Raw genomic sequence first — 25,086 nt, forward strand, 5'->3', positions numbered from 1 at the left:
TCTTGTACCCCCACAACATAGCTACCCTCTGGCAAGCAGCAAAATTCCACCCTTACACTATAAAGAATCCTAGAAGCTGGAAAGCCTTCTACTCAAATAGCTTCTCACCTCAAACGGCTAGACTTAGGAATTGCCTCCTGGTTCCCTGACTGTACTGACATGCAGAAGTTCAAGTATAATGTGAACAGATATCTTGCTGCCCAACTCCCTACATAGTATTTCTGTAAATTTGGTCCCAAATAGTAGCCCCTTATGTCAAAGTGGCACTGTGCCTTGTGTGGAATGAAAATAATGGAGAAAAAAAGGTGACTCGAACAACACATAATCTGCTGTTTGAATTGGACAGAAAGAATCCAATGGCACATAGAATGAAACAATTGGTTCATACCAGAATCTCAAGTTTTTAAAGTTTTAATTAGGTTGCCTTTGCACAGCCCAGAAGCCCTATTTGCCATGTTAGCTCTGAACTGATGACAGTAACAGTCCAGTTATAGGAACCATCATTAGAGAGAGCTCAAATTTTTGTCAGAGTTTTCCTTCTCTTAGATGAACTTCTTTTACCATAGCTAAGGAGTCCCATCCACGCCATAAGTCCATAAGTATATAGATAGATTATTGACAAATTTTAATTAGAGGTCTTGAAAACTGGGCAAGGAGAATGTTAACATAACAGACAGATCAATTTGTCTGCGAATCAGTCTAATGTTGTAATCTCTATTCGTCATCTAGTTGACATAGCCCGTTTCTTATTTTTATGAGGGTTCATTTCAGTATTTGCTAGATAATAGACCCTTCTTCTCTCCTACTGAAATGAGAATCTTCCCTTCTGAGGTTCTCTCTCCTAATTTAGAAGCACACTAGTTCCAGTGAAAAACACTCAAACACCTGAATACAGGAATGGGGAGATCAAAAGTTGTTATGACCAGACAAACTTACCTGAATTTGGGAAGGAGGACCATATGACGCAATACTGCATTTTCTACTCTCTACTACCTAACCAGTACAGCTTGAAAGATTTTGCAGAATACAATAATAATGCATAAAATAGAGAGAAACTGTTGTATGATCACATACTTTAAATATGCACAAAAAAGATTTTTATGTAGGAAGAACAATGCTAAGCTTAGCATGATCTGGTATGTTGTCTCCTGCTGTGTTACTCATCTGAAAATCAGCTATTCATTTCTCAACTCACAGGGATCAAATTTTTTTACTTCCTCTAAAACATTTCAAATTCAAACCAACATAGTCTGGCATAAAGTGATACAATATTGTACATAAATAACACAAGTAAAATATTACAGAAATAAACTGAAGACTTACTTTCTGCGGCATTGAACCAAGTACGTGATCCAATTCCAAATTGACTGGATATTCATGTTCCAGTTTCTGCTTCTTAATTTCACTTGAGTCATCAGATCTCAGAGTGTAATTCTTTAGTTTTATCTAAAATTAAAGCAGAAAGTTCACTTAATCAACAGTAAAAAAATTTACATTTAACAAAACAAAATGATATCAGATATAGTGTTATGCTAAATTCGTTCTTTTCAACTGACTGAATCAGGTGCTGACAATACATTTGGTTCATATGCTTTTAAAAAGAAAAGCTTGAATATACACTTGGTTCATATGCTTTTGTGTTATGGTCGATGGCTTATGGAAAAAGAAGATGGATGCGGATATCAGATCAAATCTTATCTTTGTGCTAAAATGAGTAGGGAGAATATATTTTCTCACACTTGTTGTCTTACTCAGTCATTCACTTTATGGCCACGACCACCACCCACTTCAAGTTGGTAGCATTATTTATTAGGTGTTAACAAGTTCATTCACGTTCATATGCTTTCAAAAGTCAAAGCTTGTATATACACTTGGTTCATGTTTTAAAAAAAACAAAGCTTGAATATTTTAACTTTTTTATGTTAATATACCATTGTTTTTTTGCTTGTTTTTTTTTACAAATAATTTTTTTTAAAAACAATATATAAGTTTTAGTAAACTAATTCAATGCAGATTAAAAAAAAAGTAAATATTTATTTGTTAATGTTTATTTTTTTTTTAATTTGTGTTCAATTGGCTTACTAAAATTTGCATTTGAAATTTACACTTAAACAAAAATTATCTTGGAGAAAACAAATCTTCATATAAGTTTTTTTAAGTTAAAATATCAAAAATCACAACGAAAATTGTTTTTAAATACTTGTAAAAAAATTGTTTTGTTTTTTACTTGGAAATGGAAACAGATTGATAAAGAATAAAAAGATTTTTAAATTTAAATTTTAAAGTTTAAAACTCTCTGAAACTTCAAGAATGCTCATAGCCATAAAGTCATGAGGAGAATTAAAATTTTTTTTTCAAATGAGACAGACCTTTTTATCGCCTGTGACAGTGCCAACAAAGTTCACAGGACAACGTTCCCTTTGACTGATAGCTTCCAGAACTTTCCTCTTCCCTGGCATGCTTAATAAGGCATCAGATTCTTGATATTCAGCACCCCATAATTCTAGGATACTGATTGTAGGATCCCCTAACTGGAAATTATCAGCATAGATTTCAGCACCTGCGGGCTCGACTATTTCTTTTAAGACATTTCCTAAAACAGAGAAAAACAGAAAAAGAAACTATGAAAATGGTTTCACAGGTTTTAACTATGAGATACATTTCGATTTAGCCAAAGATGATAAAATATTCATATTCAAAGCCAAAGATGATAAAATATTCATATTCATTAGCCAAAGATGATAAAATATTCATGTTCAAAAAGAGAGCGAGTGAAAGAGAAAGAGTGAAAGAAATAAAGAGTAAAAGAGGGGAGAGTGAGCAGAAAAAATAATGAAAGAAAAAGCTGTTACATTATTATATAAGGAAGATTCAGAAACTGACATATCACCACTATGACCACTTTTACAACTAGATGTCACTATCCAATGAGTCAACTATTTATGTGTCAGAGAGACAAACAACTGTTTCAGTCAACTAAGAAAACAAGCCATTTTTAGGGAATTGAAAAAATCTGCAACACTATGATACTAGCAATACACATGAAAAAATTGAAATAGCTTGAAATATTTCAAGATTGGTATGCATAGAAAGAGCTTGATGAGCTAAGAAAGAATCTTTTTAAATTTTTAAAATCTGATTAAAATTAAGGAAGTTATGGCTATTTTTGTGCCTCACACGTTTGGATATTTTTCCCTCTTTAAGACCATATGCGTTTCGTCACATTTTTTACACTACTTTTTCAGTAAAAATGTCATATCTTTGTTAAAACACAAGACTAAGCAATGAAATTTACTGTATAAGTGTATTTTTGTACAAGGAATCAGAATATGCAACTGAAAATCTCCCAAAGTTTATGGTTTGGTTTCCAAATAATCTGCAGTAAATGTGCATAAATATGCAGCAATTCCTTAAAAATGCCATGTATCCATAAACAGAAAAGAAGTTGGAGAACTCAAAGTTGAATTGTAATGTGCTTTATGTACTTAAATCTAAACATAAGACCATTTAAAAATAAATATATTGCAATATTTCTTTGGTATTATTGTAGATTAACACCTTCTGTTTAACCCCACTCAACTCCTTCTGACCACCCCTCCAAAATGTGATTCTACCTTTTTAGGAAATTATGTATGAAATGCCATGAAAAACTTTAATGAAAGATAAACAAATTATTTTAGAATTGAACGTAAAATAATTTCCTATTACAGGTCATTCTAGCATTTTAGGGCAGTTAACTGTTTTTTTTTTCTATGGGAAAATATGCATGCTTTTTTTTTTTTTTTAAAGATTATTATGTGTAGTTTTAAGAGGGTTTCTATGCAATGAGAATATGGGGAGGGTTGCCATTCGGACTTTGAATTAATTGTAGGGCTAAGGAAAATTATGTGTGAACATACTGAAAACTTGACAGAGACAAAGCTAACAAAAACAATATTAGAGGGGGAGCGGTTAGTTTCACAAAAATTTAATGTAAAATAATTCACCATTTCCTGGCCATTCTAGCATTTTAGGACAGTTAACCAATTTATTTTTATGTGTATTTTTCTTTAAGGAAGGATCTATTTTTTGTTTGTTTGTTTTAGATGCTTGTATGTGGCTTACAGAGGTATTTTGTTGGGGGGGGGGGGGGCTTGCCACTCGAACTTAGTGTTATTGTTAGGGTTAAAGAGTGTTTTAGGAGGAGACTTGCCACACATAATTTGGATTAGAGGTGAAGTTAAGAGAGCTTTTTTTCAAAGAGAGCGTTCATCACTCATATTTACTGTTAGCGGTTCATAATTATTGGCTTTTGAAAATGCTATGGATTAAATTTGGAATATCACATTACTATTAAATATGTAAACTTATGTAAATAAGGATGTGAAACTTTACAAGAATTAGGACAAACAGACAAAAATAATTTCTAACTGCTTTTAAAATTTCAAGAATATTGATATAGATTTTGAGGGTTTGTATTACTATACACATAGATTCGAAAAAGTTGTCAAAAAAACAAATATATAACAAATAAATGTTATCAAAAGCAAGTTACTTTTCTATCTAACTGGATAATTTTTTAGTGTTTTTATTTAATGTAACATGTTTATTCAGCTTGAAAACAGTGTTTACCGATGTTTTTAAAATGGCGCCCGACTCTCTTGAAACGGTAAGTTTGGGGAAAAGAGTTAAAAATAAAAAAGTAGACAAAATACTGCTAGAAACTCGCTCAATATATGTTACCGTGACATGGGCTGACATATATTCGGTGAGTTTTTAACAGTATTTTGTATAGTTTTTTTTATTTTTAACTACTTTTCTCAAACTTACCGTGTCAAAGAGAGTCGGGCCGGGCGCCATTTTTAATTTTCCAATACATCGGTAAACACTGTACGTTTTTCGAGCTGAATAAACATGTTAGATTAAATAAAAACACTAGAAAATTATTCAGTTAGGTAGAAAAGTAACTTATCTTGCCTTTGATAACATTTATTTGTTATATATTTGTTTTTTGACAACTTTTTCGAATCTATGTATAAACGAGATTTTGATACTTATTTTGGTTTTGAAAAAAAAACATTTGTGGCTGTTCGCAGTAAAACATTGTTTTAATTCGCTGTTCAAAACTAATTTAAAGAATAAAAGTGCATGCAAGCTATATATCTACAAAAGTTTATTTTGTTTTTTTAACCATGTTTTTAAATTTGACGAGAAATGTGAGAAATTGCAACAGATTCATAATGCCGAATTGGTTGGGATTGTTGTTATTATACATTCTGAAAACCGAATAGTTCTAAACTAATGTTATTCTGATAACAAAATAGCTCTAATTAAAACATATAAGAACATTTATATTCATATTTTCATGTTTTTCTTAATTCGTTCTTGAATAAAAATTAAAGAACGCGTGTTGTTTAACACTGTGCTATCGCTGATTCTACAGGCTGGAGCTGCTGCTGCTGCTGCTTACTAACTTCATTTGACCAAATTCGAGAAATAGAAACAATTTTTTTTTCGGGTAGGTCCTTTTAAATTATCAATTACCGCGGTCCTACTCAACATAAAATAATACTTTTAATTGATAAAGATAGTAAAAAGATTGATTTACTTACTACTGGGTGTCCGAAGAATTTTTTTTTCAAAATGTTCGATACTCTTCATATTAAAGTCTTATTTTTAACACGACAAAAAAAGAAATGGTCAAAAATATTTCGGACACTTGACAGTATTAAGATTAACACCTCTTCTGATTGGTTTCCAAATTTCATGACGAAATTCTTCATACAATCACGGTACGGACCTTTAGAAAACAGGGGGGGTCATTACAAAACCTTACCGAAAACGCCATTTTATGATGTTCACATTTTTATCACTTTATTTGCTTAAAACTCTTAAAATATATAATGTACATTCATATTTATTAATTCATTTGAAAGTATATTCATTTCCGAACAAAACAGTAGTAATTTGAAGACTTGAAGTGCTTTGGTTTAAAAAATATGGCTATTTTAGTAGAACTACCTTGAAATCTGTGATTATCCAAAGCGTTTTTTCGTCCGTGTGTATTACTAATGATACACTCATTTCATAAAGTAAAAAATGAGTTCAGTTAATTTTCATGTTTTATAACTATGTTTTCATTCTCCTCATTGAGTTTACAAAACATCATCATCATCATACTATACAGTTTAACATCCGTTTTATATACCAATATGTTTGGAACAGCTTTTAGAAATTGACTTCCAAACTAATCTATCTCTGATCAGGTCTTTAATTAGCTCCCTGTTTCTCAAATCCATCCCTACCACTTCTTTACATATTTTTCTTAGCCTTCCACTACCAACTGACCCTGCTACCTCAACTTATCTACATTTACTAACTCAATCACTCTTATCCATTCTTTCATCTTTTGGTTTAATATTCATTTTATATGATGCCATGTTATAGATGGCTTTTAGAAATTGACTTCTGAACTAACTTAGCTCTGGCCAGGTCTTTATTTGTCCTTTTTTCTCTCACATACCATCCTTATCACTTCCTCCTATACTTTTTTTGACCTTCCACTGTCAACTGACCTCGCTACCTTAACTGTTCTACATCTAAGGCTAGTTATTGAGTTAATGTATGTATTTATATATTTGTTAGTTTCCATTAAAAACATTTTAAAACTCACAAGATTGTTTTTCCATCCAAATAAGATTTGATATATAACGTTAGCATGTAACATCATGAGGCTGTTACACTTTACTGTGTCGTTACATTTCACTTATTCAGACCCACACATTGTTTGGCACTGTCACAGAAACAAACAAGGAAGGACATATAAAAAAAAAATATGACTCAGCATTTTTTTTTTAGGTGAATATAAAAAGCATTTATTCACGTAATCTCCGACAATGCACTTCACTGTGTTTCAAAATATCACGCACACGTCAAACATGCATGTTTAGACGCTCTTTCATACACGTGTCTTTGTCGGTATTTGCCTTTCTGCTTTTTCAGCCACACGACACATTTTCTCTCTTACCGCACAAGAGTCAAAACATGTTCGATTACTTTCTTTCCTCGGCCACATGTTATCCTGCTTCATTTTCTCTTCTTCTTCTCATGATGTTTAATTTGTATATGTGGTAAGGCAGCTGCTGCTGCTAATATTTTTGCTAGTTAGCTCTGATAGGCTGCTGCTGATTTTCACATACGTGCCATGTTACTATAAGAGCGCACCAATTATTTTCTTTACTCGACCATGTGCTGTCCTTTGTTCTTTTTCTCTCCTTCTTCGCGTGACATCAGCGTGTGCACACTTGCTTAATTTTCTCTCTTGCCACACCGAAATCAAAACACGTCTGATCGTTTCCTTTGCTTGACTATGTGCTTTTGATTTTTTTTTTTTTTTTCCTGCCTTTTTATTTCCCTCCTTCACGTGACGTCAGTTGATTGAAAAACTAGCAAGAATGACTTAAGCTTTGCTCCACAAGCGGTCAAAGAAAAAGGGGTGAAAGGGTGAGCAATAGAAGTTAAACAACATACAATTTTGTCTGAAATGACTAGAATATCAACTGCTGAAAAATAGCAGCTGAGTGTCAATTTTCATTTTTTTATTAATTGGAGAGTTCCCACTTATCAAGGCCCGAAGGCCACTCGAGGATAAGGGTTAATAAATGTAAGGTGGTAGTGTAGTAATCGTTACACATTTTTATAATAATTTTTTTTTTTATAAATGTAAGGTGGTAATTGAAAAAATCGTTAAACATTTTGTACATTCATCTTAGTTTACTTTTACTTTTTAATTTTTAAACAATTTATATGCGTGTCACGTTGGTACAAGTGGTAACGTCACTAGCTTTGAATGCTGTAGGTTTCAATTTTAGCTGATGGCCCCCCTAAATACTTTTTTCTTTTACTTTTAAAATCACAACTCTATAAATATATGCATGAAACCTGGACAAATTAAAGTATTATATTTAAACGTATTTTGCGCCCGGGCAAAGCCATGCGCTTCCCCCTCATTGCTGCTGCTAATATTTTCATTAGTAAGCTATCATAGGCTGCTGCCAATTTTTTCGTGCGCCCATACACGTCGCTACCATGCGAGTGCACCACTTTGTTACAGGTATTTTAAATAAGAAAATTTTATTTTCTGGGAGTCACTTACCGTTTCCACCTGCACCTTGATCATGGATGCTTAGAATAGGGTTTTCTTCATAAAGTTCCACACAAGAACGAATGAAACGGTTCAATTTCTGTTCCATCTCGGCATCTCCTCTTTGAACCGCACCAAAATCCAAGTCGGCTTTGTTGTCTCCTTGAACCTGAACTGAAGAAGCAGCACCACCGCCGACGCCAATACGATAAACAGGACCTCCAATCTTTACAACTTCCATACCTACAAATAAACAATATTTCCTTAAATGCTCTTTAACTGCTGTCAAATGTCAGATATCATATATAAGATGTTCTTCATTAATTTTCAATTAACTGTTCGTCCCATCCTCAAATATCCCCTTTTCTCATTTTATTAACTGCTGGAATCTTTTTCTCATTCTCTGGAAAACTCTTGTCTTTGAAAAATACTGATGCTTTTTGTTTATTTTGCATTGGCCACACATGTTTCATTATTTGATGTTGGATGTTTTTTATGTATTTTTTTCTGAAGAGAAGGCATCTTTATCTTTGTACTGAATACGTTCATTCTACATTTTGCCATATGATCGTCTAGTTAGTAATAAAGAATGTGTAAAAACAGGTTATAGGAAATTTCATTTCTGAACTTCATTTAAATGCCATTAACATTTATGCATAAAGTTTTATTTTATCATATGAAGAAATATTGAGCCTTCCCTCTTCTTTGTAAGTTGGATAAAATTTGTATAGAAAACTCCAAAGTAGATTTTTTTAAACATCAATATAAATAAAACAGTAGATGCATGAATTAAAGTATATTTAAGCATATTTTATGATCGGCACTCCTCCGTGAGTTTTAAATAAATTATGTAAATTGTTTATGTAATATATATATATATATATATATATATATATATATATATATATATATAATACTTGACTCAGAGCAGGTAAAATCAATTCCCACAACAGATTGGTACAACTTTTTCCTTACACAGATTAAAATCAAGACATAATGGTATAGATCAAATGAGCAATGACTAAAAGGACTCACATCGCTGCAACACAGATTTTAAAATTTTTACTTCCAATTAAATCAAACAAAATAATATTTATAAGTTTGCCTTGAATTAATGATGTTAAAAACGTGTTCAATCACGTAACTCCCGAGAACTGGTGCGATGCTCAGACAATAAGAGCTTTTCAGAGACATCCTCAAGGCACAGACAAACCAATATATACTCTCACTGTTACAAGTTTAAGAAGTCTTAAGAAAATTTGAAATTCAGCAAATCTTGCTTAATTGGTGTCTGATGACTACAGATTAAATTCAAGAAAAATCTGACATATTTAAATTTGTAAATACTTCATGGAGTATTTTAGAGGATTTTTAGGGTTTCTAATATAAACACAATAGTTCAGAGAAATAATTTGAATTTAATCTGTCCTAGGATAGATATTCTTTATATATATATATATATATATATATATATATATATATATATATATGTGTGTGTGTGTGTTATAGTGATGGGATGATTTCAATATTTTTCCCAGGTTTCAATACAATTACCAATTCAGATTCTTTATAAATCTCGAAATATTTAGTTATAGAGTTGTTTGTTTTCTTAAGTTTTGGATTACCTTAAAAATCCATGTAATTATGTATATATAATTTCACAAATGTAAGAATATCCTTGTGCAGGAAAATTTATAGATTTTAGTTTCACTGATATTTTAAAATCAATAAATATTTATCATTAGGGATAGCAATGGAAAAACTTTGGTTTAAACAAAAACAAACAAACATGCAGAAAGCAATTAAAACAAGTTCTGGCTATCAAAAAATAAACACAATTTTTTCTGATTCTGATACCTCAAAAGGTTCTGATTTTTTTGATTTCCGATTAATCATCCCAACACTAATCTATAACATGAATCTCACCTGTCTGTTTAAATGTATGTATGCCTGCCTAAAACTTTTGACAGACACATCGGAACGTGACAAAAGCCGGTATCGTTTTCTACAAGGAGGGATCGCTTTTTTCGCCAATATTTTTGAAAGTCATCCACTTTTTTCGATTGACTAGCCTTAATTTTGACATCTGTCACTTTCAGTTTTGCGATGGATGCAACTGCAAAGACGCCACTTTTTTTTTCATGTTCTTTTCCTCCTTCATGGTACGGGTTCAAGCCTGTCTGCCTGCTACCATTTTTTTTTTTTCTTTTTGCTCAACACACACCTCCAAACACCCAGGCTAGTTATATATATAAGAAAGGTCGAAAGATTACTTAATAATCATTTTCCGCATAAAAAAATGTAAAAATAAGTTACCTTTTTCTGCAGACTTTTTTTTGATATGCATATCTTCCATCATTCCGATTCCAGCACTAAACATGATGGGTTTGATATATTCTCTCCATTCTCCATTTGGTAACGAGAGACCAAATGATCGGGCAAAACCAGTTAAGACTGGCTCGCCAAACTTGTTACCATAATCAGAAGCGCCATTACTAGCCTCCACCGCAACATCAACAGGTGCTGCAAATTTCATGGGTCCGTTATATGTATTATCTTCTTCCCATGGCAAAATGTAATCTGAAAAATGAAAAGCAAAAACAAATGATTTGTTATTTAATGCAGACAGTTATCCTGCTGCAATATTCTCTGTCGTTTTTTTTTTTCAGTTATTTTTGGTAATAGTTGGTAAATGTTACATCTGTTATCAATTTAGTAACCACTAATAAATAATCAGAGGATCAAGTATAGCCTTCAACACAGTTATTTAACAATTTACAGATTAAATGGTAATGTAGAAACTGCTGGATGCATCATTTGAAGTCTGTGATGCAAGCTGTATTTTGTTTACCTCCTGAACTGTCATTGCAACTTTGTTCTACTCAAGAGTGATAACTCTGCCTTCTTTGTTCCAAGGGAAATAACTTTTATTTCTTTTATTAAGATACCTAACAGAAACATTTTCATACTTTTTCATATATTTTGCATCAGTTATTTCTTTTATAAGTTCTTTCACCGCAGTTTAAACTCAGATTGGAATAGTACATTATAAATATGAAGAAATATCACCACCAGCATTAATACTATTTAACAAATACCTGGAATAATACAGGAAAAGAGAGAGAGAAAGAGAGAGAACTGAGGGAGTGGGTGGTATATAGTTAACAGAAAGACTCATTTTTGATTCAGTCTAATTTTTAATTAAGTATATTATTTTATTGCCAATAACATGGTATAACAATAAGAAATGAAAAATGGTTTGTCAGAATTTAAGCTTGATTTGTTAGCTTAAATACTATTTATATATTTTGAAATCTGCCAAAATAACCATATATGTTACTAGAAGGCCACCCGGCATTGCCCAGTTGCAAAATATGTATAATATTATATTTTAATTAATACAGAAACTGAGACATGAACATGTGAGTATTATGTTTCATGTAACAGTTCACTTCTTGTAAATAAAAAATAAAATACTCGAGCTGAGATCGCAACCAAAACCTAAAGACAGTGAGTAAAGTACGTAACCATTAGATCAACATCACACAATTTTTACAAAGTGTTTTCAAACCTACTTATTCTTAACATAAAAAAGCTGTCATGTTTTACAACCACGCATGTGCATTCATGAAACAGTTGACAAACAGATAAAAATCCAATCACCTCAATGTACCAACTTTGACCCCCTTAGTTGCCCTTTTTTCCGGATGAAAACAGATTAAAAAGTTTTCTACTTGTCTGAATATCGTATATACCAAATTTCAAGTTTGTAGATCAAAAATTCATTGAGTATATAGGTTGAGAGTTGTCCTCACACGCACACACATTCTCACTTTTATAGAAAAATATTTCTATTTGTTCATATTTACAAGCATCTGAATGATAAATAGTAATGAAGAAATTATAATACCGGGAATATGAAGATTTCCAAAACTGTACCCAGCAGTGCCAGCAACCACATGTGCTCCTCGTCCAGTACATTGGACATCTCGAATCCGACCACCAGTCCCAGTTGTGGCTCCAGGGAATGGAGCAACACCTGAAAAAAAAAAAAAAAATATGGCTAGCATCAAACATTAACTTTTTATCGCAATCAAGTTCATGTTTAACGTCATTTTCTTATTGTTCAGAAGTCAGAAGTTTCCTGATATTATACAAGTTCTCATGATACATCAGCTCGACAGTATCCAAATTCCACTCTGTACTGTCTTGCTTAATCACTTGCTTCTAAGTTTTACTTGGCTAGAAATGTTTGCAGAAGAATAGACTTTTTTTTTTTCAATTTTCACTCCAAACAAGGCACAGTGCCACTTTGAAGCAGGGGGCTACTATCAGGGACTTAATTAGCATGGTCATTATGAAGGGAGATGAGTAGAAAGAGGTTTGTTCAAATTACACTTGAACTTCTGCATATCAGTACAGTTGGGAAAGCAGAATCCCGGAAGGGAGTTCCAAAGACCTGCAGTTCTGGGGAAGAAACTATTGGAGTAAAAGGCTTTCTTGCACCTAGGGATCTCTACTGTAAAGGGATGAGACTTAGTAGCTTGTCGGGTTTGTCGGGAGTAGTTACGTCGGGGAGGTACAAGTGTTTGCAGTTCATCAGAGCATTCACCATTAAAGTATTTGTAGAACAGGCAGAGGGATGCAACATCTCGTCGATGGGACAGAGGCTGAAGCCTAGATGACAGTTCAGGATATATCAGGTTGGCGACTCTCTTTTGAACCCTGTCCAGGAGCGAGAGACAAGCAGCAGATGCACCAGCCCAGATGTGACAACAGTAGTCCATACATGAGCGAATGGTTGCCTTATAGAGGTACAGGATACTGTCAGGTGTAAGTAGTTTTCTAGCACAGTAGAGGGAGCCAACCTTCCTTGCAGCAGCCTTGTAAATGCTCTCAATGTATCTATTCCAGTTCATATTCCCTGTAAACGTTAGGCCGAGGAGTTTAAAAGAAGTACTTTCAGGCAATGTGTTCTTGGCCATTGCTATTGGTGGTAGAGAAGGTTTCTTGTAGTTATTGAAGGAAACAAGCTTAGTCTTAGCAGCATTGAATGTGGCCATCCATTTTTGTCCCCCATTCCACTACAGATTGGAGGTCATCCTCTAGTGTTTCTGCCATTTCCTTGGATATGTGTTCATTTGTTTTCCCCTCATATCTGTTATAGAGAGTGGTGTCATCGGCAAATATACCCATCTCCGAAACAATTTTATCAGGGAGGTCATTTATGAATATCAGGAATAATAGAGGTCCAAGGATAGACCCCTGAGGTACTCCCGCATTTATGTCATATTGTTTAGATGTATGACTGTCGAGGACAACTTGGATTTTTCTCTTACTTAAGAAGGATTTAATTACATTATGAATTCTTCCAGTGATTCCATATGATCTAATTTTCCTTAGAAGACCATCGTGCAATACCCTGTCAAAAGCCTTAGATATATCAAGGGCTACCGCATTGATGGTAAAGTCACATTGAAAAAAAAATGGATAAGAGTTCTTGAGTTAAGCATGATTATTTCACAGATGAAGACAAAGAAATATAGGGACAGAAGGATAAAGATCTGGCCAGAGATCCTTTACTTTAGAAGACAATAGTTTTAAAGCTGTCTAATGCAATTCAAGACCTCCATATTTTTGCAACAGTTTATTGAGGAAGACGAAAGCTCCACATCTTATATATATATTTTTTTTATTATTATTAATTCAATACTAATTAAATAATGCAATAGCCTAAAATAAAACAAAATATAAAAACTCATATTTAAAAAAAATAATTTAATTACAAAACATTAAAAATTAAAACCCATTAAAATACATTCTTTTTCTATTAGGAATAGTGATAGTTCACTAACTTTTTTTTTTTTTTTCTAGGATTTCTATTATTGGAATCTTGGGAAATTTTCCTTTTCTATAAATTCTGGAGAGTTGTTTTCCACTCAGATGGATTCTAGCTCACTGTCTGAATCAGATACATCGGAATGGGTTCTTTTATTTTTAGCGTTATTGATTAATTTTCTGGGTTTTTTTAATGGTTTTCTAATTTCCATATATATTTGATCATTTCATCTTTTTTGCTCCCCTCCCTCCTCAGAGCCCAAATGTGGGAGATGTTAGAGGGCAACCCATTCGCCCTTTCATCCCAAGGATACAAAAAAGATATACTCAATCGACTGAGTTTATGCCATCATTTCCTGATTCCTCCTTTAGTTTCATTTTCCCACTTTAATAGTAACATTGAGTAAGGAGCAGTTATGTGGTTTTATTTCAGCAATTGATTGACCCTTGCCACCGCCTTTTAGCACTTAATTAGTTTACCTGTAAAAAGTAATAAGATATCGTATTATCTTTAGACTTCATTTTTTTTTGGGGGGGGGGATGTTGTAATCGACATTTGCCAGTGTAAGTGTTAGGGCTTGGCATGACTAACCGATTGATCGGATCAGGCCTCTCTGACTTCCTGTCTAGTTGAGGTAAGGGCCGAAGTGATGTGTTGCAAGGTCACAACTTTTTTTCCCCCCCCAGGTCATGGACTGCTCAACCACCAGGATTCCTCCAAAGACATTACAGGTCGCTACCTACAGCCAACAGGTAACCACATTGAGAGACTTTTATCCTCTGCAGGGAGGGGGGGGGGGCAGTCGGCATATTTTGATGACTCATCGATGGAGCCTATTAACATCTGGTCAATTGAGAGAGAATAGAAAAAGACTTTATACATCAAGTTGTTTATTTCTTTGACTATTCTATTCATGGATTTTAATTTGGTTGTTTTTATTTACTTCCTTCATTAGTCATAAAGCTTGGTTCGGTGTTCTTGTACTCGATTTTGTTTTCATTCTCGGCCCTGCAGAACATGAATGAGTTTTGCAAAGGGAAAGGGTTATAGTATTATTGGTTGGTATGTTTTAAGTTAGAAAGCCAGTAGGGAAGTGGGGGTGTAGAAAAAAGAGGTAGGGGGAGGCTGTTGTTTTTGTTTTAGGCTTTGCAGAACATGATTTAGTTGTGCAAATAATTAAAAAGAAAAACAAAAGCCAAAGGTGTTAATGTAGGTGCATTTGTGTCATCTTCCGACAGCCTGATCTGGTTACACCAGGGACTACATGAAGGTTAACTAATTTTGATATGCTTTTGAAAAACGAGCGTTAATTATTTATTTTTTATGGTTTCTTATTTGATTAGTTTTATTTCACTATTACGCTGAATTCTATTTGTGCATAGTAACTATTTTTACATAATTGCGTAGAATTTAAGATGAAAAAGTCTCTACCAAACTCCTCTCTGAATATTTGGTCTACAGAGTAGAAATTTGATGTATACAGTATTTGGATATGTAGGACACTTTTGCTGGCAAAAATTCTTGCTAAAATATCAAAATTGATAACAAAACTGTTGACCTTGGCAGGAGTAGTTGACTAAACATATTAACATACACAAACTACATTCATAGGTCAAACGTTGTTATTTTTTAACAATTTATATACGTATGGACGTGGCTCAGAGGCTAAAGAATGAAGTTCGAGAGATGTATGTTTTAGTTCCAATTCTAGCTGATGGCACCCAAGATATATATATTGCATGTTATTTTTAAAATCACTACTATATATTAGGTACAATATAATCATCGATAAAGAATTAGTTTTTTAATAATAAATACAAAATCTACATTAAATTAAAATATCATATTTAAGCGTATTTTACGATCAGACAATGCCGGGCACCTTGCTAGTTTAAGTATAACTTGCAATTTTTTTTAAAACTATTTTCATCAATAATTATCTACTACTTTATCATTTTTTTCTACTAATTTCAACAAATAAGTAAAAAGCTTTGGTTTTATTTGAAATTCAATATTTTGATTTTTTTATTTAATATCAAAGAAGTATCAATTTTTCCTGTATTTCTGAAGCTTTCAACTAGCGTTAGTCATCTCCAGGAGCAAATTACAAACATATGCATATTATTTTGATCAAATACAGAACACACAAATGAAAGGAAATCATTGTGATGTTAAACGGAGATGTCAGACCATAACCACACTCCCAAGAGAAAAACAAAATCAAATAAAATATCTGGAGTTGCATCTGAACAGAAAAATAAAACGTATACAATTCTATTGACCAATAAAATGTATGGTTCATATTGTAGTTACCTGTAGGAAAATTGTGAGTTTCAGCCGTAAAAATGATATGACGTTTACTTTCTGGCTTGATCTTCAACGGACTAGCTGAGCAAGGATTTTCAGGTGCCAACACATCCACTGTATAACCTTCTAAAGCACTAGGAAAGAAAATAAAACAAATAACAAGATGAAATATTAACAGCATTCTGACAATATCTGCACGAATACTAGTAATGGGACGATTCTAATATTTTCAATTATGCTTTTTTTTACAACTGTAATAAATTTGCATATTTTACTCTTGTTTGGAATGAGAACAAAAATCGAAATATTGAATTCCAATTAAAACCAATGGTATCTACTTAATTGTCATGTCGAAATTTGTAAAATATCCAAAAATTATGAAAAAAAATTTAATTATTAATAAAAAGTTTTTGAAATAATTGCAAGTTTTACTTAAAGTTTGTATAATAGCAGGGGAGGTAACTGCAGTTCGTCTTATTCCAATTCTTGTCTTATGTCATCTAGCTGAGTTGATGTGTTGAAAACAATTCTGCAACAGCCCATTTGAAAGTATCTTCAATTTAATTAAAGAACGTTACCCAGTTATAAATTTAAAAAAAAAGAAAGCGAAACAATTTGAATTCAACAGTTACATAAAAAAATATGTATATATGTTATTTTCACTTTATTTATTTCATGTTTATTCAAAGTTATTTTTACATTAAAAAATCCAACAGTCACTTCACAAAACATGTATATATGTTCATTTTGTTATTTATTCCATGTTTTTTATTTTAATAAATTCTGTGTTATAACATTTCAAACTATGAGTTATTTCCCTTGTTTAAGTTATATCTAAAAAATAATAGCAGATCAATGGATCTTGAAAGTACATGTCTTGAAAGTAATAATGTGATAATATGTTACTAACTGTGACATAACAATTAAGTAAATAACATTTCTTTTAGTTGAAATTGATATAAAAATTAAGTAGATAACATTGCTTTTTAATAGAAATTCAATTTCTCCTTCCAAATGAAAAACAATCAGATACAGAACCCTTGAAGAGGTCAATTGGCTCGCACATCACTACAACAGGCCAAGGGAAGGATCACAACTTTGTTCTTTAAAAGAAATAAGATTGAACACCGAAGTCAGGATCTACCAGGCTCTCATTCAAACCAGTCTCTTTTATGGCCGTGAGACTTGGCCTATGTTGGCAAATGACCTATGTGAACTGGAGGTATTCGACAATCACTGCCTATGCTGCATCCTCTGTGTCTGCTAGCAACAATTTATCTCTGACCGTACAATCTGCACTTGCTGCAAAATCCATTCCTTTCAAAAATCTCTCCTTGCTAGATGCCTTCATTGATTCAGCCACACCCTTCGTTGACACCCAGGAGACTCCATCTGTTAAGTCATTAACCCAGCACCACCACTAAGCTAGAAAGAAAGTCCCAGTCAATTCAAAACCTAAAGCAAGATGTTGAATTGATTTTGGGCCCTCACCTTTACAGAGACCATCGCAGGAACAGCAAATGGCTTACATTTATAATAGACAAGGTTCTATAGAGCCCCAAAAGGCTTTCTACTCTAATAGTTTCTTTCCTCAAATCACTTTCCTTTGGAATTCCTTCCCTGCTCTCCGAGTGCACCTTGGCTCATTGTGCTTGATCTGCCAGTATTCGGGATGTGGTGAACTTGTTGGAAGAGCCGGCCCAACCAACCTAGATTGAATGATGTAACCATAGCCATGACAAATCTTAGTTTGATTCCTTACAAGATGACCTTTCCAACTGCTAACGCCATTATATAACAAATGCTTTATTTAATAAATATTCATCATTTATCACGGCAAAGTTGTTTATATTGCCAAGCGATACTATTGCAACATCTGTACACTGCTCTAATGTTTACAAACATTACAAAATTCAAATACGCTTTACGCTCTGTTGCAGTTCTGTCAAAATAAAGGTTTTATTATGTAACCTCCCCAAAAATTTCTTATGTGATTTTTACTTCCTTCCAGAAAGATCTATAGACAGATTTATTGTTTTGTGTACATTAATTAACAAGTTTAATTATTTTGTTACTTAACATCGTTTCATTTTTAGTTTGTTACTTGTTTCTTTTTTCGAGTGATTAACCGATTATCATTGTTCTGGTATTGTATTCATTTACTCATTTTTGTTTATTTAATTTCCTAATATTTATTATTGCTAATTTATTTTTCAGTTTATTCATTAGTGGATTTTTGGTACTTGTACAGTTCAATCAAGACATTAAAAAATGAAAATAGTGAAAAAAAAAAGTTTAAATTGTACATATCCGTTATGGAATGAAGTTCTCCGAAAAAAAATTTCACTTAATTTCATCAAGTAGTTTTTTTTACAGAGAAAAAACAATTTATTATGATACCGAGCAAAAGGTTCAATTTTTAGGAAGAAAAGCTAGTATTAGAGATGGGGAGGGAGTGTCGGCGCTTTACATGGAGTTATCTCCCCGTGACGTTTCTAAAATTCAAACAAAAATTTACAAAAAGTCCAATATGTCTGCCTTCAATGCACTCTCATAAAAACATGTTTTTCTGCTGTAAAAAAAAAAAAAATACTCTATCAAATTAAGTGAATTTTTTTTGCGGGGAGATCTTCAGTTCAAAACAGATACGTACAATATAACCTTTTTTTTTTTTTTCGATATTTTCATTTTTTTAATGTCTTGATTAAACTGTACAAGTACCACATTTTTTTATTTTTGTAAACTGCTTTGCCAATTTCTGGGACTAACTTTATTCAGTGCTGTAGTGGAATAGGGAAAAGAATTGATGATTACATTTAATGTTACCAAAACATAGCTCATTTGACAACTTCTTATAGATAACTAGCCTGGAAGCTCAGCATTGGTTGAGCAAAAAAACAAATATGAATTAAAGCAGCTCAAAATAGCAGCGAATACCGATATGAGTGCAAAAAAAAATTGGGAGTAGGATGCAGGATCATATCCGTAATGCGCAAGGTGGAAAAAACAAATAGTCTTATCGATGCGCCTACAATTGCAATGTCATGGGCGTTTGAAATAATCTATTTTATGCAACGTCGTTCATGCGAGGCTTGAATGACTTGCAATAATGTTGACGAAAAAAGTGACCCTCCTTGTAAAAAACAGCTCAGTTGACAGTGAAGGAACTAATCTAATTGGCTAATTTTTCAATATTTGTCGTCTGCGACATCGATCTTTGAAACAATATCAAGTTTTTCAGGTTTCAACTGGTCTGTTGGAAGTTTTTGCAAAACATACAAACACACATACACTTTGCCTTTTATATATTAGACTAGCAGGGGGTACCCGTGTTGCCCAGGTGTTTGGAGTTATGTGTACTAAAAAAAAAAATGGTGGGCGGGTGTTTGGAGGTGTAAAAGAAAAAAAAAGTTTTAGTAGGAAGGTAGGATTGAACCCCGAAGCCTTGACGCGAAGGTGGAAATGAAAGGGAAAAAAAGCCAAGCACCTAACCATCTCGGCCATGAGGGGAGAGGAATTTATAAGCTTTTTAAGTTATGGTTTATAAAGTGAAATATACAGGTGTGAGGAAGTTAAGTGGCATGATGTTTGACCTAGTTTTGCGCTGCAAGCCAGTTACTGTTTTCCCCGCCCCATCATTGACTTTTCGAAGACGTGGCGATGGAAAAATAGCTGGTAAAAGTCGGGCAAATTAAATACACATGTAGATATTATGATTTAGACATGATATAAAAAGTTTTAGGATGGAGCGAGCCGAGCGAGAAGGCCGACGAAAAAAGCCTTTTGCAGACATACACAAAAAGCGAACGTACATACATACATACAACACACCTTTTCGCTTTTATATTTATAGATAACACCCTTCTCGAGAGACCAGCATTCAAACTCCTTGGCCTGACATTCACAGGTAACATGAATTGAAATAAATACATCGAAGATACTGCCAAACCTGCTGCAAAGAAAATGTGCTATGTCTATGAGGCTAGAAAACTTCTCATATGTGTCAGTATCTTAAGTCACCATTCACCAATACATGGAGTTTTGTTGCCATATCTGGGCATGTGCACACAACACTAGTCTCTCGCTCTTGGACAGCAAAAAAAAAGAAACTAAAAAGTCTCTGACCTAATAGGTCCCATATTATCTACCAAGCCCAGATGCTGTCCCATCACAATTTTGCATTCCTGAACTTGTTTTATAAATACTTCAATGGAATGCGCTCCAATAAACTTGCTACACTTCTATCTTCTTAACATAAATGCGGGCAACAAACCAGACAAACAGCAAAATCATACTACTTCATTGTGGTGCTTATGCAGAAACCGAAAGGCTTTCTACTCTAATAGTTTCTTTTCTAAAAACCGCTTTCCTTTGGAATTCCTTCCCTGTTACCAGAGTGCACGAAAATGCAGAAATTTAAATGTAATGCGAACAAAGATCTTGCTGCACAACTCCCCACTTAGGATGCCCATATAAATAAGACCACAATAGCTCCTTACATCTCAGTGGCAGTGTGTCTTGCTTGGGGTGAATTTAGAAAAAAAAAAGAAAAAAAATTTTTTTTTAAATAAATAAATAAGCAAAAATTTGCTTTTCTTCCTCCTCATAAAATATTCATAGATGAAAAGCATGCATGGTGACAAGCAGGATATGAGTATTGTTATAGTTTTAGTAGTTGTTTTGTTTTTTTTTTCTTTACAAAGGAATCACCACTTATCAGGCCAGGAGGCCACTCAAGGATAAGGGTTAATGAGTGTACAGCAGTCAATAGAGCAATATCATAGTAATTGTTAATAGTGAAAATTTGGTAAATTGGATTACTTAAGGGGATGGTGCATCAAGAACTTGTTTACATTGGACTTGAAAACGACCATATTGCAGTCAGCTGGAAAGCAAGGAAACAGAACAGAGTTCCACAGGCATGCAGTTCTAAGAAAGAAGCTTTGTTCATGGAATCTGTTTAGGTTTAGGCACAGATAAAGAGTGGAGGAAATTTTTTATAGTGGTTTAGCTAGGTGAGTGTTTTTCATGAAAGTTTGGCAAGGGGGGACCATAGATTGAAGCTCTGATGGACACTTGCCATGAAAATAACGATAAAGAAACATCTCTTCTGTGGGAAAGAAGTTACAGGGAAGAGAAGATGGCATCCCCCACTAGACTACAATGTCTATTTTGAACTCTGTCAAAGCAGGATAAGTTGCTTCTAGCAGCTCATACCCAGATGCGGCATACTGGGCTCATACAGGTAGAGAATTGCATCAACAGTGGGATATCTACTGGAGCGATAAAAGGATCCCACCATTTTTCCAGCGACCTTGGCAATGGATTTGATATACGTATTCCATTTCAGATCAGGAGTAAAGGTCAGACCCAGAAGCTTGTCAAAACAGGGATCTATATATATCTATATATATCTATATATATCTATATATATATATATATATAGATGGTAGTGTCGTCAGCATAAATATCTACAAATGATCTTAGGATGTGATTTGGGAGATCATTGACGTAGATCAGAAAGAGAGTTGGATCTATGATGGACCCCTGAGGGACTTCAGCATTAATAGTGTGAGCTTTTGATTTCTGCTCATCAGCTACTACTCTTATGAACCTATCAGAAAGAAATGATTTAATAATTGAGACGACATTTCCAGCTATACTGTAGCTGGAAATGTTGTGGAGTATACCTTTATGCCATACCTTATCAAAGGCCTTTGATATGTCAAGAGCAATTGCCCTAAAAAGGAAGCTTCCGTCAAGAGATTCACTAATCCTATAAGAGATAAATGTAAGCACATTTGCTGTAAATCAAGCAGAATGGAAACCATATTGCATGTCACTGAGGAGGTTATTTTTGCTGAAATGGTTGACTATTTCTCTATTTAACATAAATTCCAGCAACTTACTCATGATACACAGCAGACTTATTTGTCTGTACAGAGAGGGAGATGACCGATTGCCTGAATTCTTAAATACATGGCATACTTTTCCATGGTGTTGAGAAGCATTTCTCCTTAAGACAAGGCTTAAAAAGCTTTGTAAGTATGGGAGCTAGTTCTGGTTGAAGTTTTTTCAGCACTATAATTGGAATGCCATCAGGGACAGTTGCTTTACTGGAACCAAGATTTTTGATTAGCTTAGCAACATCACGCACTGATATTTGTATGTTGCATAGCATATTTTCAAACCCAGGAGGAAATATGAGAGGTTGGTGGCCTTGATCACATAGGGTAGAATTAGCTGCAAAGTTCTTGGCAAAGTGTCTGGCTTTGTCCGATGCTGATGAGATTACCTCAGGTCCATTGATGATGGTTGGGATAGAGCACACACTTCTGTTCAGGATCCTGTTTGCTATTTGTTAAAACTGATTGGAAGGAACCAAGCCACTACTCAACTACTTTGGACTTGACGGACTGAGCATACAACTCTCTCATGTTCTTTATTACTCTTTTACAGTGGTTGCTGGAAGTCCTGAAGGCGGCTTTATTCTCAGTATATGCATTACATTCGAAGCTATGGAAAAAGTGATTTCTGTGCGCAATGGTAGCAAGACATTCTGTTATGTTTTTGCTGGAAGCGGTCTATACCTAAAATTAACCATTCCATCAGGTCTGATATTAGTAGTACATAATTTTAAGCATACCTGCTGTTGTCGTTGAATTTGATAACATTGTTGTTGTTGCTATGATTCTGTGTGTCCATAATCATTTGAAACAAAGATTCTTTTTGTTCCTCGCCATCAACAAACATTTTACCTTTGAAGAACCAATGACGGCTGTGCTCACTGCAGAAAAAGAAAACAGAAAAAAAAACAACTTTATTCAATTCACACATTTACATTTATTTTAAAGATTTATTATTAGTTGTAGAGGAACTCTTTAATCCTTTATGACCTGGTTCACTAATTCGTTTAATCATAAATAAATGATTATAACGGCATAAATAAAGTGGGAATTGATTCAAACATGCCTTGTACGCATTAGTTCAGTATCTGGGTAAATGCCAGGTACCCCCAGATTGTAACTGTTCATTGCTTACATTCAGTATGCTGCCATCTGTCTCAGAGAGTGGAGGATTTTGTTTGTTGTCATTAACGCACTTTTTTCAAGCACTACAGATAATAATCAAGATAAGTTTATGAAATGCAAAAATTCTCAGTGATAGTTTAACTATTGAACTTCATTTTGCCAGTTTGAAGACAATCATAGCATCATTACTCTTTAAATTAACTAAAAATAGCAGTAAATATTTTTTTAATTATCTACATCATCAATGTCTCCGTTCAAGCTTGAAAGACAAAGGATATCCCCTATAGAGGCATCTGTGCATGTAATTGTGAGGCAAGGGTTGCGCAATCTCCAACCACAGCTCTCCTGAATCAGCACTGCTTGAGTCCAGTGGCAAGGAGAAGACCAGGACGACTGGAAACAATGCCGAGATAAGCGGAGAATACATACAGCACCTGATTTGCTTAAAAATGTTTTTTTTTATAAAAAAAAAACAACTTGATCAAGTTACATGATTTTTGGAATGTAGTATTTTCTTTCTGTCATAGGTATGTACGTCATACAGATTTTTCTTTACTCTTGTTTTTTTATATGGGGTAATTCTGAACAAGCACCTAAAATTTTTTAAAACATGTCATTTAAAAAGATCTTTTCCTGGTAACCCTTTATGACCTGAATTATGATACGGCATAATCACAGTGTGTCAAACGTGATTATGTCATATCATAATTCAGGTCATAAAGGGTTACCAGGAAAAGATCTTTTTAAATGACATGTTTTAAAAAATTTTAGGTGCTTGTTCAGAATTACCCCATATAAAAAAACAAGAGTAAAGAAAAATCTGTATGACGTACATACCTATGACAGAAAGAAAATACTACATTCCAAAAATCATGTAACTTGATCAAGTTATTTTATTTTTATAAAAAAGAAAATCATTTTTAAGCAAATTTGAGTTTTCCAATGTCTCCATGCTAAGAATGACTTTTTAAAATCTCACAATTTTGAATTACCTGGAATTATCTCCCTTGTTTTCAGCCTGTTTTCAAGATGGCATAATGATATTGTCACTACATTTAGTCACAGAATCTGATTTTCTTATTTAAAAATAAAACTACTCAATCAATTTAAGCAATTTTTGGTATACAATATTTTCTTACTGTCATGGGTACATACATTATACAGATTTTCCTTTATTTTTTTGCTTTTTAATATCGGATGAATGCTGGACAAGCACCAAATTTTAAATAATGCTAATTAAATATTAAAACATTTCAAAAGAATTAACAATTGAAAAACAAAAAGTACATGCAGTTTTATTAAATTAACGACAAACTGTATCCGAGAGTAAAAGAGGAAAATTACTAAGTTGTTTATTAAAATCACCAAAATTAATTCTGGTGATTTTAATAAACTCAGTAATTACTATTTATTAAAATCACCAAAATTAATTCTGGTGATTTTAATAAACAACTCAGTAATTACAATTTATTAAAATCATCAAAATTAATTCTGGTGATTTTAATAAACAACTCAGTAATTACTATTTATTAAAATCACCAAAATTAATTTTGGTGATTTTAATAAACAACTCAGTAATTACTATTTATTAAAATCACCAAAATTAATTTTGGTGATTTTAATAAATAGTAATGTGTGCATATGCAAGTATGCATAAATATAAGTTAATTTATTAAACTTATTTATGCAGCTCATCTAGAAGATGACCTGGGTTCAGTTATGTATTGGGGTAAGAAATGGCTTGTTCTGTTTAATTCTGGTTAAGGCTCAGCTTCTGTCTTTTAAGC

At 33.3% G+C, this 25,086-nt stretch overlaps 1 protein-coding gene across 2 annotated transcripts in view; it reads right to left on the reverse strand.

Moving 5' to 3' along the window:
- LOC145254352 (phosphoribosylformylglycinamidine synthase-like) overlaps nt 1–25,086 on the reverse strand; it is a 99,606-nt gene that overhangs the window by 43,182 nt on the left and 31,338 nt on the right. For both annotated transcript variants that reach the window (XM_080113017.1, XM_080113018.1), the window contains exons 6-12: nt 22,915–23,055; nt 16,275–16,402; nt 12,033–12,161; nt 10,439–10,702; nt 8,135–8,365; nt 2,370–2,593; nt 1,324–1,446 (exon numbers count right to left, since the gene is read on the reverse strand). In XM_080113017.1, coding sequence (XP_079969143.1) covers nt 1,324–1,446; nt 2,370–2,593; nt 8,135–8,365; nt 10,439–10,702; nt 12,033–12,161; nt 16,275–16,402; nt 22,915–23,055 — 1,240 coding nt within the window. The remainder of the gene's footprint in view (nt 1–1,323; nt 1,447–2,369; nt 2,594–8,134; nt 8,366–10,438; nt 10,703–12,032; nt 12,162–16,274; nt 16,403–22,914; nt 23,056–25,086) is intronic.

Source organism: Euprymna scolopes, chromosome 3 (assembly GCF_053919585.1).
Source record: "Euprymna scolopes isolate OS-2025 chromosome 3, ASM5391958v1, whole genome shotgun sequence".
Classification (NCBI taxonomy): domain Eukaryota; kingdom Metazoa; phylum Mollusca; class Cephalopoda; order Sepiida; family Sepiolidae; genus Euprymna; species Euprymna scolopes.